The 14,494-nt window shown below is 44.8% G+C and overlaps 1 protein-coding gene across 2 annotated transcripts in view; it reads right to left on the bottom strand.

Annotated features, from left to right (window-relative positions):
• The window catches only part of robo1 (roundabout, axon guidance receptor, homolog 1 (Drosophila)), a 664,161-nt gene that overhangs the window by 132,845 nt on the left and 516,822 nt on the right, over window positions 1-14,494 (bottom strand). For both annotated transcript variants that reach the window (XM_082966738.1, XM_082966739.1), the window contains 2 exons: window positions 5,640-5,778; window positions 5,260-5,387 (listed from right to left, as the gene is read on the bottom strand). In XM_082966738.1, the coding sequence (XP_082822864.1) occupies window positions 5,260-5,387; window positions 5,640-5,778 (267 nt within the window). The remainder of the gene's footprint in view (window positions 1-5,259; window positions 5,388-5,639; window positions 5,779-14,494) is intronic.

Below are 14,494 nucleotides of genomic sequence, written 5' to 3'. Positions count from 1 at the left end.
AGTATGGACTGAGTGGCCTGGTGGAGAGAGGCAGTGAGAGTATGGACTGTGTGGCCTGGTGGAGAGAGGCAGTGAGAGTATGGACTGAGTGGCCTGGTGGAGAGAGGCAGTGAGAGTATGGACTGAGTGGCCTGGTGGAGAGAGGCAGTGAGAGTATGGACTGTGTGGCCTGGTGGAGAGAGGCAGTGAGAGTATGGACTGTGTGGCCTGGCCTCTAACAGCTTGTTCTGGGTCTACAGTATATCATTATCCTGCTTAATATGAGAACAGCTGATTAGGAGAAGGCTCTGCTGTGCACATTGTAGTGGGTGTATGAGGTAGGTTCCCCTTTCTAACTCTCTCTGGTGGTTTAGGCAGCACTTCTCCCATTCCAGTCCCTTCCCATGGGTTGTTAGTAAAGCCACTCTTGGGGCTTCCATTCCATTCCAGTCCTTTCCACAAATAAATCACAACTAATGGCAAAATGACCAGCGAAGCGAAGAAGGCCCACCGGTCCCCTGCATTGTTTTACCAGTGATACTAGAATACAGTATTCCCATTCTAATGGTGAATATCCCCGATGGGTGTAGTTTCCTTAACAAAACACAAACACCACCACAGAACCATAATGTCTATATCTAATATCTCAGTACAAATACTTTACTGAATGACTAAAGCTACACATTCTCATCTGGTGTAGATGAATGGTTTTACAATGAAACAGTAAATCTAACCAAGCCCATGGCCTGGCCATTTATGCGTTTCTTACATCAATAAATGGAATATTTGACTTGACGTGTTTATAAGTCCAGAGGAGGTGTTACAGACAGGCAAACACGTGTGTAAAACAATAATTCACTGATTAAGTTAGTAATGAGAGCAGAGCTGAGAGAAAGAAAAATAGCTCTGGGCGCCACGGCACAATGCTGACATTGTTCACTGAGGATCTGGCCATGAGAGGTGTGAAGAAAAAACCTCTGTCCATTCTGGAATGAATGGGCCAAACAAACCAGCACATAACTCTTTTAAGATTTGACTTTAGAGTCGTGATAAATTATTTAAACACTTTTGATTCAAGCTAAAACTATTAAAATGAATATACTGTTCACATAACATACTGTAATCACAAAAATATTGAATCACGTTTCATGCTACAGCTCGCAATACTGTGAACTTTCCTTCTCGATCCGAGCCATGTTGAAATGGTCCTTCAGTACCCTCATCTGGGAGTTACTGGCAGAGCATTGAATTATCAGAACATTTACATTAATTCCACATAGGAGCAGACAATCTGATTTACTCCAGTGTAACACACCGTCTAAGCCAACCATTCACTACCACTGAAATGACATTAAACCAGCGGTAACTGTCTAAGAAATGGTATGCAACGCATCAGCAACCTTCCTATCCTGACTGTATCCTGACTGTTGTTAAAAAACATGTTACTTGTGCCTTAATCTATCCCTTTGGGTTTCTTCCCTCCATCTTGTCGTCCCCAGTGATCTGATGGGACACACATGATTCTAGAATCGATAACACGTATGACAGATCAGTCATTTCATGTGCAAGCTCTCCTGACAAGCATAAGGCCGGAAGCAAATACATGACGAAATCTGCCACTGTTCTGCTTCTCTCTCTTATTTTCTCTCTCTCTCTCTCTCTCTTTCATTTGCTATCTACTCCTGTTTTGCCCTATTCAGACCTACAATTACCCAGCTTTTCTATCCTTAAGGTTGCCCATGTCCTAAGATTAGGAGCATTTCATTTTCTGGCTTGGACGGTGGCCTGCTTGTCTTTAATTAGCCATCCTCCCTCCTTCCCTCCGTCAGTGTCCAGGCCCTCCCTGGTCTCTCTGCCATCCGAGCTGGCCTCACCATGTCCCTGGCCAGGCTGACTGGAGATCAGAGATCAGTGCCGGAGGCTCCGTGACTCGCTCTCCACACTAAATTAAGCTTGGTATGGAGCGCTAAGGCTAAGGTTTTTTTATTTTGATATATAACTGCGGTCTAGAGTTTTCCTGATGGTATTACATGGTAAGGAAGAACTGGCTGTATGGAGGGCTTCATCGAGAGGTCAGAAAGGGCTTGGTAAAATGATCTTTAACCACTAACGCTTTGATCCTATCTGCTCAAACAAACCACAGTCACACATCTGTTGATTTCATTACTTGTTATTTTTTGTGAGATACCCCACTACATCCTGCATGCCTCCTCCAATACAGGGTCTTACCTCATCCTGCATGCCTCCTCCAATACAGGGTCTTACCTCATCCTGCATGCCTCCTCCAATACAGGGTCTTACCTCATCCTGCATGCCTCCTCTAATACAGGGTCTTACCTCATCCTGCATGCTTCCTCTAATACAGGGTCTTACCTCATCCTGCATGCCTCCTCTAATACAGGGTCTTACCTCATCTTGCATGCCTCCTCTAATACAGGGTCTTACCTCATCCTGCATGCTTCCTCTAATACAGGGTCTTACCTCATCCTGCATGCCTCCTCTAATACAGGGTCTTACCTCATCCTGCATGCCTCCTCTAATACAGGATCTTACCTCATCCTGCATGCCTCCTCTTATACAGGGTCTTACCTCATCCTGCATGCTTCCTCTAATACAGGTTCTTACCTCATCCTGCATGCCTCCTCTAATACAGGGCCTTACCTCATCCTGCATGCTTCCTCTAATACAGGGTCTTACCTCATCCTGCATGCCTCCTCTAATACAGGGTCTTACCTCATCCTGCATGCCTCCTCTAATACAGGATCTTACCTCATCCTGCATGCCTCCTCTTATACAGGGTCTTACCTCATCCTGCATGCTTCCTCTAATACAGGGTCTTACCTCATCCTGCATGCCTCCTCTAATACAGGGTCTTACCTCATCCTGCATGCCTCCTCTAATACAGGGTCTTACCTCATCCTGCATGCTTCCTCTAATACAGGGTCTTACCTCATCCTGCATGCTTCCTCTAATACAGGGTCTTACCTCATCCTGCATGCGTCCTCTAATACAGGGTCTTACCTCATCCTGCATGCCTCCTCTAATACAGGGTCTTACCTCATCCTGCATGCCTCCTCTAATACAGGGTCTTACCTCATCCTGCATGCTTCCTCTAATACAGGGTCTTACCTCATCCTGCATGCCTCCTCTAATACAGGGTCTTACCTCATCCTGCATGCCTCCTCTAATACAGGGTCTTACCTCATCCTGCATGCCTCCTCTAATACAGGGTCTTACCTCATCCTGCATGCTTCCTCTAATACAGGGTCTTACCTCATTCTGCATGCCTCCTCTAATACAGGGTCTTACCTCATCCTGCATGTGTCCTCTAATACAGGGTCTTACCTCATCCTGCATGCTTCCTCTAATACAGGGTCTTACCTCATTCTGCATGCTTCCTCTAATACAGGGTCTTACCTCATCCTGCATGCCTCCTCTAATACAGGGTCTTACCTCATCCTGCATGCTTCCTCTAATACAGGGTCTTACCTCATCCTGCATGCCTCCTCTAATACAGGGTCTTACCTCATCCTGCATGCCTCCTCTAATACAGGGTCTTACCTCATTCTGCATGCCTCCTCTAATACAGGGTCTTACCTCATCCTGCATGTGTCCTCTAATACAGGGTCTTACCTCATCCTGCATGCTTCCTCTAATACAGGGTCTTACCTCATTCTGCATGCCTCCTCTAATACAGGGTCTTACCTCATCCTGCATGCCTCCTCTAATACATGTATAGCATGTGAGATAAGATGCTGCTTATGAGGTCATAGAAGGGTCAAATTCAAATGTCCAGTCTCTTCATAGCGCTCGAGGACTGCTGGGAATACAATTTTATACATCTGACCTCACCATACGAACATTTACCCCCCCCCCACACACACAACGCCTCCACTCTCTGTCTACCTCACCCAGCCTCAATTCCCATCTTGGTCTGCTCCAGTGTTGAGTCACTTCAACCCCTTAACATACACCTCCCCACCCTCCTAACCTCATCCCCCATCCCCTGTGCACTGAACCACCTTCTATCCCCTCCCCCCTCTCCTCCTTTTCCCCCTGCTCCCCAATATTCCCATTACCCTGTTGTTAAATGACCCCAGTGTTCCCCCTACGTGGCTCCCAGGAGGGTTTAGGGTTGGGGGGGATCCAGGCCCTCTTGTTGTACTGAATGACTCCTTTCTGAGTGATCACACTCTGTGACCAGCTGCTTTCTATTCTCACTGTTAGTAGGATGTCCAATGGAGAGACACACAGCGGCTCCCCACAGGCCTACCACTGATACAGCATATCTTAAACATGACCAGAGGCTCCCCACAGGCCTACCACTGATACAGCATATCTTAAACATGACCAGAGGCTCCCCACAGGCCTACCACTGATACAGCATATCTTAAACATGACCAGAGGCTCCCCACAGGCCTACCACTGATACAGCATATCTTAAACATGACCAGAGGCTCCCCACAGGCCTACCACTGATACAGCATATCTTAAACATGACCAGAGGCTCCCCACAGGCCTACCACTGATACAGCATATCTTAAACATGACCAGAGGCTCCCCACAGGCCTACCACTGATACAGCATATCTTAAACATGACCAGAGGCTCCCCACAGGCCTACCACTGATACAGCATATCTTAAACATGACCAGAGGCTGCCTCTAAAGGAATGTCCTCGCTCCTATGGTCGCCGCAAGTGGAATTGATTATCATTGAGCTCCCATGTGTAAAGTGTAAGAGGATCTATGGATTTTCAGATGACCTTTATTAGAAATCAATCAGCTAATTGAGAGGGAATGGGTGAAAGTAATAACCTTTCAGGCTCCAGAATTGGGTGTCTAATAGCAGTGCGGTTGAGCTAAATTACATCTAAGGTGCTAAAACTCACCGTAACCAATACAACTAGAGAGACTGAAACATATGGAACAATCAATATACCTTTCAGCAATAGAAGCTCAACAACAGGGCTAAGGACTGTAACAATGTACAGGATTTTCAAGATAGCTGGTGCATTGGCCTCTCCTTGGTAAACATGTACAGCAGAGTTAGCCAAACTCGGTCCTCAGGACCCCAAGTCGTCCACGTTTTGGTTTTTGCCCTAGCACTACACAGCTGATTCAAATAAACAACTAATCATCAAGCTTTGATCATTTGAAACGCTGTCTAGTGTTAGGGCAAAAAACGAAACGTGCACACCTTGGGGTCCCGAGGACCAAGTTTGGGAAATGCTGATGCAAAGTATTTTACTAGAGTAAGTAACATAGTTGTGTGGTCTTACCGTGGACGGTGAGGGTGGCCGACGCCTCCGCCCTGCCCACCATGTTCTCTGCCACGCAGGTGTAAGAACCCACGTCTGCAGAGCTCAGACGACGGATCTTCAGGGTGTGGTCCTCACGGATCTCATATCTGGAATACACACACACACACACACACACACACACACACACACACACACACACACACACACACACACACACACACACACACACACACACACACACACACACACACACACACACACACACACATTCATACCTTACTGTAAATGCATACATGCTGATCATCAGACAGACAAAAGGGAGTGAGGGATGAAATAGAGAGATATAGGGATTGTGTTGTAATAAAGGTGGCCAGAAGATGAGTCATACAGTACAGTACCTTCCCTTGGGCAGGTCTCCGTCCTCTTTCCTCCAGCGGACGGTGGGAACTGGGTCACCACGGGCCTCACACCTGAACTCCACGCTCTGGTCCACCAGCAACACCTGGCTGCCGGGACGCTTCACAAAGCTGGGTCGCTCTGCAGAGAGAGATGACATAGCACAGGACTATTCAGTACTAGGTCTACAGTATGTCAGTACACTGTATCTGCAGTTATACAGGATAGTATAGCATAGTATAGTATAATATACAGTGCCCACTTGAATTGTTGGTACCCTTGGTAAATATGAACTAAAAAGGCTGTGAAAAAAGGTCAGTTGTTTATCAGCTTGACGTTACATTGAAAATATCATATGCATCTAATCTTTAATTGAGTTAAAATTGTTCAAAAAATATTATTATCAACAAGAAATAATGTTGTTTTTTTTCAGAAACATGCGTTTCAGAATTACTGGCACCCCTAGAAATTCTGATGAACAAAACAATCCAATTGATGTGTATTCCAATTAAGATTTTTGGGAACTCTTAAGTGGTCCAGCCATGACTTCCTGTTTCACTGGGGTATAAATATGAGGTGACACACAGGCTAAACCCCCTTACTCATCCATCAACATGGGAAAGGCCAGACAACACACAAACGAAATGAGACAAAAGGTTATTGACCTTCACAAATCAGAAAATTGCAATAAAAAAGATAGCTACAAGGCTGAAAATACACATCTCCACTATCAGGGCAATAATTATAACATTTTCATCAACTGGAGCTGTGACGAACCTGCCTGGAAGAGAACACAAGTGTATTTTGCCTCCACACCCAGTGAGAAGGATGTTTCAAGTGGCAAACAAATATCCAAGGATCACAGTTGGAGAATTGCAGAAATTGGTTACATCTTGGGGTCACCAATTCTCCTAAACTACAATTAGACGGCACCTTCATGCCAACAATTTATTTGTAAGGGTTGCCAGAAGAAAGCCACTGCTGTCACCAAACCACAAATGTAAGCATGTGGAGTTTGATAAATATCATTGGAACTTTGATTGGAACCAGATTCTATGGTCTGATGAGACTAAAATAGAGCTTTTAGGCAGCAAACACCAGAGGTTGGTTTGGTGTAAAAAGAGCCATGGTCATGCAGAAAATAAAATCATCCCTACTGTGAAGTATGGTGGTGGATCGGTGAGGTATGGTGGTGGATCTGTGAAGTATGGTGGTGGATCTGTGAAGTATGGTGGTGGATCTGTGAAGTATGGTGGTGGATCTGTGAAGTATGGTGGTGGATCTGTGATGTTGTGGTGCTGTTTTACTTCCAAAAGCCCTGGGAACATTGTTAGGATACATGGCATCATGGACTTCATCAATAACCAGGAGATTTTAGGCCAAAACTGGGTCGTTGTTGTATCAACTGGCAGGAACACCCCCAAATCCACACAAAAAATTTTTTCATTGACCATAGAATCAAGCTTTTGCAATGGTCATCCCAGTCCCCAAAACACCATTGAAAAGCTGTGGGGTGAACTCTGGAGAGTTTATGTATGGAGGAATGGTCTCAACTCCATATGTGTTCTCCCACCTCATCAAACATTATAGGAGACGACTCAAAGGGAAGGTGTGTTCTCCCACCTCATCAAGCATTATAGGAGACGACTCAGAGTTGTTATCTTGGCAAATGGAGGATGTGTTCTCCCACCTCATCAAGCATTATAGGAGACGACTCAGAGTTGTTATCTTGGCAAATGGAGGATGTGTTCTCCCACCTCATCAAGCATTATAGGAGACGACTCAGAGCTGTTATCTTGGCAAATGGAGGATGTGTTCTCCCACCTCATCAAGCATTATAGGAGACGACTCAGAGTTGTTATCTTGGCAAATGGAGGATGTGTTCTCCCACCTCATCAAGTATTATAGGAGACGACTCAGAGCTGTTATCTAGGCAAATGGAGGATGTGTTCTCCCACCTCATCAAGCATTATAGGAGACGACTCAGAGTTGTTATCTTGGCAAATGGAGGATGTGTTCTCCCACCTCATCAAGCATTATAGGAGACGACTCAGAGTTGTTATCTTGGCAAATGGAGGATGTGTTCTCCCACCTCTTCAAGCATTATAGGAGACGACTCAGAGCTGTTATCTAGGCAAATGGAGGATGTGTTCTCCCACCTCATCAAGCATTATAGGAGATGACTCAGAGCTTTTATCTAGGCAAATGGAGGATGTGTTCTCCCACCTCATCAAGCATTATAGGAGATGACTCAGAGTTGTTATCTTGGCAAATGGAGGATGTGTTCTCCCACCTCATCAAGCATTATAGGAGATGACTCAGAGCTGTTATCTTGGCAAATGGAGGATGTGTTCTCCCACCTCATCAAGCATTATAGGAGATGACTCAGAGCTGTTATCTAGGCAAATGGAGGATGTGTTCTCCCACCTCATCAAGCATTATAGGAGACGACTCAGAGCTGTTATCTAGGCAAATGGAGGATGTGTTCTCCCACCTCATCAAGCATTATAGGAGACGACTCAGAGCTGTTATCTTGGCAAATGGAGGATGTGTTCTCCCACCTCATCAAGCATTATAGGAGACGACTCAGAGCTGTTATCTAGGCAAATGGAGGATGTGTTCTCCCACCTCATCAAGCATTATAGGAGACGACTCAGAGCTGTTATCTAGGCAAATGGAGGATGTGTTCTCCCACCTCATCAAGCATTATAGGAGACGACTCAGAGTTGTTATCTTGGCAAATGGAGGATGTGTTCTCCCACCTCATCAAGCATTATAGGAGACGACTCAGAGTTGTTATCTAGGCAAATGGAGGATGTGTTCTCCCACCTCATCAAGCATTATAGGAGACGACTCAGAGTTGTTATCTTGGCAAATGGAGGATGTGTTCTCCCACCTCATCAAGCATTATAGGAGACGACTCAGAGCTGTTATCTAGGCAAATGGAGGATGTGTTCTCCCACCTCATCAAGCATTATAGGAGACGACTCAGAGTTGTTATCTTGGCAAATGGAGGATGTGTTCTCCCACCTCATCAAGCATTATAGGAGATGACTCAGAGTTGTTATCTAGGCAAATGGAGGATGTGTTCTCCCACCTCATCAAGCATTATAGGAGACGACTCAGAGTTGTTATCTTGGCAAATGGAGGATGTGTTCTCCCACCTCATCAAGCATTATAGGAGACGACTCAGAGTTGTTATCTTGGCAAATGGAGGATGTGTTCTCCCACCTCTTCAAGCATTATAGGAGACGACTCAGAGTTGTTATCTTGGCAAATGGAGGATGTGTTCTCCCACCTCATCAAGCATTATAGGACACGACTCAGAGTTGTTATCTTGGCAAATGGAGGATGTGTTCTCCCACCTCATCAAGCATTATAGGAGACGACTCAGAGTTGTTATCTTGGCAAATGGAGGATGTGTTCTCCCACCTCTTCAAGCATTATAGGAGACGACTCAGAGCTGTTATCTAGGCAAATGGAGGATGTGTTCTCCCACCTCATCAAGCATTATAGGAGACGACTCAGAGCTGTTATCTTGGCAAATGGAGGATGTGTTCTCCCACCTCATCAAGCATTATAGGAGACGACTCAGAGTTGTTATCTAGGCAAATGGAGGATGTGTTCTCCCACCTCATCAAGCATTATAGGAGATGACTCAGAGTTGTTATCTTGGCAAAGGGAGGGTCCACAAAGTACTAAATGCAGGGTTGCCAATAATTGTGAAACATGTTTTTGAAAATAAATATTATTTGTTGATTACAATTATTTTTGTGTAATATCAAGCTGATAAACAACAGTGACATTTTTTTCACAGCCTTTTTTTGTTCAGATTTACCTAGGGTGCCAATAATTTAGGAGGGCACTGTAGTAAAACTAAGCATAGTATATTATAGTCTGAGTATACCAAATATTATGAACACATTCCTAATATTGAGTTGCACCCCATGTTGACTCCAATGCTTCCCACAGTTGTCTCAAGTTGGCTGGATGTCCTTTGGGTGGTGGACCATTCTTGATACACATAGGAAACGTGAAAAATCCAGCATCGTTGCAGTTTTGACACAAACCGGTGCGCCTGACACCTACTACAATACCCCGTTCAAAGGCACTTACATTTTTCATCTTGCCCATTCCCCCTCTGAATGGCACACATACACAATCCATGTCTCAGTTATCTAAAAATCCTTCGTTAACCTGTCTCCTCCCCTTCATCTACACTGATTGCAGTGGATTTAACAAGTGACATCAATAAGGGATCAGAGTTTCACCTGATCAGTCTATGTCATGGAAAGAGCAGGTATTCTTAATGTATTGTATACTCAGTGTAGTATAGTATAACGTAACATAGCATAGCATAGTATAGCATGGCATAGTATAGCATAGTACAGCATAGCATAGTATAACATAGCATAGCATAGCATAGTAAAGCATAGTATAGTGTAGTATAGTATAGCATAGCATATTATATCATTGAATAGTATAGCATAGCATAGCATAGCAGAGTAAAGCATAGTATAGTGTAGTATAGTATAGCATAGCATATTATATCATTGAATAGTATAGCATAGCATAGCATAGCATAGCATAGTAAAGCATAGTATTGTATAGTGTGGTATAGTATAGCATATTATATCATTGAATAGTATAGCATAGCATAGCATAGTATAACATAGCATAGCATAGCATAGCATAGTAAAGCATAGTATAGTGTAGTATAGTATAGCATAGCATATTTGTTACGTGTTACGTTTTTCTTGTTCCCCATTTTTTCCCCTGCTAGTGTGTTTGTCTTGGGCATTACAGGTGTACCGAGTTGCGGCTAACGATGGTGGGCGTGGCTGTAGCTGATTACAGAGAGGATATCTGTTTGCCGTGTGAGAAGAGAAGAGAGGAGGGAGAGAGAGAGAGAGGACACTTGTTTTTTGTTTGATTATTTGTGTTAATTTCCTTGTGTTTCAGCCTGTCCTCCTGAGGCGCTCCACCCTACCTAGGTCCTGGAGAAGGGAAAAGGTAGATCTGCCCATGGGTGTACATTCTCACGTAGATAACCCATTGTTTTATACACTAGGTTAGCCGGGCGGGTGTCACCCTTGTATTTTTCTTGGAACCAGGTAGGACAGTGGGTTAGGGTTTAGAATGTGTTAGGAAGGATTAGGTGTGTAGAAGAGGAGGGACCTTTTGTTTATTTTCATTACTTGGACCCCGATCCCAAACATTTCCTTCTCTTACCTTCCCTTGTTGTGGTTGTTTTGTTTCTTATTAATTATTTATGGGTGTGTTATATTGTTTATTTAACTAATTCACTAAACATCCCCTGAGGGTTAAAATTGAGTTCTGGTTGTGGTCTGATTTATTTATCGCTCATTGCACCCCACATTTCTTCCCTTTTCATCTGTATTACCTGGTGTGTTTAGGCCCAGGCATTTACGTCTCCTCCTCAGACGAGCTACACCCGAGGGGAGAACGTAAGATGGGGGCTCATCCGGGATATTTTTGATCCAGCTTGTGCCTGCACACTAGGGTAGTAAAGGTGGATTGGGTGGTTGTTGTGTTTGGTGTAGTGTTTAGTGCTGTGTAGTCGTTAGGTGCTGGATTTAGAATATGGCCAACTTTAGTTTTTTCTGGATAACCCAACGTGGGAGGGTTTTGAGAATTGTAGGAGAGTGGATTTAGAGACTTTGGCAGACCATTTCGATATCTCCGTGCCTAGGGGTTTTGTTAAGGCGGAGATAAAGGCATTGGTATTAGCGGCACTGATGGAAAAGCAGGTGTTGGTTTTGCCTCGGCCTACGGTTGGAGAGGTGGTGGATGCTCTGGGTACCCCGACTAGGCCCGACGATGAGGTCGAGTATAAATCCCCGGACACCTTGCCTCGATTTGACCCTCTTTCTCCTGTGCCTACGGCTATACATTTGCAGATGGAGGCAGAAGAGCGAGCACAAATCCGAAAGGATGAGCTACATCTCAAGTTGGAGATGCGCCGACTGGAGTTGGAAGCAGAAAAGGACCTTAAGATAAGGCAGATGGACTTCGAAATGCGCAAATTGGAATTAGAGGCGGAGATGGCGAGGCTGGCCGCTGTCCCTGCCATTTCCAATAGTGTGTTTTCCACCCCAGGATCTGCCTCTACCTTTGACATTAGCCGGCATATTGCTTTAGTTCCACAATTCCGTGAGTCTGAGGTTGACTCTTACTTTTGTGCATTCGAACGCATAGCAGTGGCTTTGAATTGGCCTAGGGACGTGTGGCCGCTTTTACTCCAATGTAAATTGTCCGGTAAAGCGCAGGAGGTATTGGGTACTCTTTCTCTCGCTGATAGTCTTAATTACGACATAGTTAAGGCTACTGTGCTCCGTGGGTATGAGCTTGTGCCAGAGGCTTATAGACAAAAGTTTAGAAAGCACTCCAAATCCTCTATAAAAACTTTTGTTGAATTCGCTAGAGAGAAGGAGTCTCTCTTTGACAAATGGTGCTCAGCGAGTAAAATCAATGACTTTGAAGGTCTTCGTGAATTAATGTTATTGGAAGAATTTAAAAACAGCCTCCCAGAGCGGTTGGTTGTATACATTAATGAACAGAAAGTGTTAAAGTTATCTGACGCCGCGGTGCTTGCAGATGAATTTGTGTTAACACATAAAACGGTGTTTCCCACACACCGTAGTGAGACTAGACCGGTTGTATCCTCTTCTGTCTACTATTCACCCCGTTACTCAGGAAGTACACGGCTGAATCAAAAGGAGGAACGCGCATGTTTTTACTGTCATAAAGTAGGACACGTAATTTCAGAATGTATGTCTCTAAAACACAAGTCACCAGCTTCAACCCCTAAACTCCATAAAAGTGTGGGTTTGATTAAAGTAACCCATAAGAGCTCTGTAAAGGAGAGTCCTGAAGTTGTACTAAGTCGTCCTGATCAATCATACGACCCGTTCATATTTAAAGGCTTTGTTTCCCTGACAGGTGATTCTGGAGACCAAAAGCCAGTTTTGATATTGAGAGATACTGGTGCGGCTCAGTCTGTAATTCTCTCGAGTGTTCTGCCTTGGTCAGAAGAGTCTTATTGTGGCTCTAGTGTATTATTGAGGGGGATCGAAATGGGTTGTGTGCCTGTTCCGTTACATACTGTCCATTTGACTTCTGATCTAGTGAGTGGATATTTCAGAATCGGTGTACAGTCCGAGCTTCCCGTACATGGGGTTGACCTAATCATGGGTAACGATCTAGCAGGAGGCAAAGTTGTGCCTGTGTTAGAAGTACTAGACAAGCCTGATGCTCAGTTAAGTGCTGATGTTTTGGGAACTACGTTTCCCGACGCATTTCCAGCGTGTGCCATTACGCGTGCGCAGTCACGTCGCTTAGGTACCATGGTAGACTTAGCTGACTGTGTGCTTGCACCTATGTTAAATGGGGAAGATATTCAGTGTTCTACTCCTGTGTTCCCAGGGAGTTCTGATCATGATGATGGAAATAAAGACAAGACAATGGCTTCCTCGGTGGACTGTTTAAGGTTGCCAGTTACTCGGGAGGAGCTAATAGCTGCACAGATAGAGGATGTGGGCTTGGCCAAATGTTTTTCCTCCATGTTACCTTTGAGTAACAAAAACAGGAAAGGTGTGACGTATTTCTTTGAAAAGGGGCTTCTGATGAGAAAATGGACTCCCCGTGCTGACCTAGAAAATGATTGGAGTTCCGTTAGCCAGATTGTAGTTCCTGCCCCGTTTCAGACAAAGGTGTTGTCCCTAGCTCATGATATTCCCTGGTCTGGTCATCTAGGGGTGACTAAAACCTACGACCGACTCCTCCGTCATTTCTTCTGGCCGGGAATGAAACGGGATGTGGCTCGCTATTGCCGTACATGTAGTACTTGCCAGGTGGTGGGGAAGCCTAACCAGGTAATTTCCCCGGCTCCTCTCTGCCCTATTCCGGTCATGGGAGAGCCGTTTGAGAAGGTAATCATTGATTGTGTTGGTCCCTTGCCCAGGACTAAGTCGGGTAATCAATTCTTGTTAACAATAATGTGCACTGCTACAAGGTACCCAGAGGCGATTCCTATGCGTAAAATCACAAGTAAGGCAATTGTGAAGGCGCTGATTAAGTATTTCTCTACCTTTGGATTTCCAAAAATTGTACAGACAGATCAAGGCACAAATTTTACATCAAAATTGTTTGGAAGTGTGTTGAAGTCCTTGTCAGTGTCCCATCAGATGTCTAGCGCTTATCACCCGGAGAGTCAGGGCGCGCTGGAACGTTGGCATCAGACGCTAAAAGCTATGTTGCGTAAATACTGTATGGACACAGGAAAAGATTGGGATGAGGGGGTGCCCTACGTGCTGTTTGCTATTCGGGAGACCGTACAGGAGTCTCTTGGGTTTAGCCCAGCTGAGCTAATCTTTGGTCATACCGTGAGAGGGCCTCTCAAGGTACTGAAAGAACAACTTATGGCTGATGATTCAGTTGGGTCCTCTACTAATGTACTAGACTATGTTAGTCAAGTCCGGGAGCGGTTGCATGACGCCTGTGCTGTAGCCAGAGAAAATCTGTCTTCCACACAAAAGAAAATGAAACGTCATTTTGATGTTAAATCTGTGTTTCGTTCTTTTCAACCAGGTGACCAAGTCTTGGTGTTGTTGCCGGTACCCGGCTCGTGTCTCTCTTCCAGTTTCTCTGGCCCATATGTAGTGGACCGAAAACTCAGTGATACTGATTATGTTATCAAAACGCCAGACCGTAGACGACCATTTAGGGTATGTCACATTAACATGATTAAAGCCTATCTTGTTAGAGGTGGTACCGAGTCTCCCATTACCAGTGAAAAACCTGTTGTATCCTCTGTTGCTTCTGTGAGCCTGGTTAC

Source organism: Salmo salar, chromosome 20, assembly GCF_965601325.2.
Source record: "Salmo salar chromosome 20, fSalSal1, whole genome shotgun sequence".
Classification (NCBI taxonomy): domain Eukaryota; kingdom Metazoa; phylum Chordata; class Actinopteri; order Salmoniformes; family Salmonidae; genus Salmo; species Salmo salar.
This window is presented reverse-complemented; position numbering and strand designations above follow the sequence as displayed.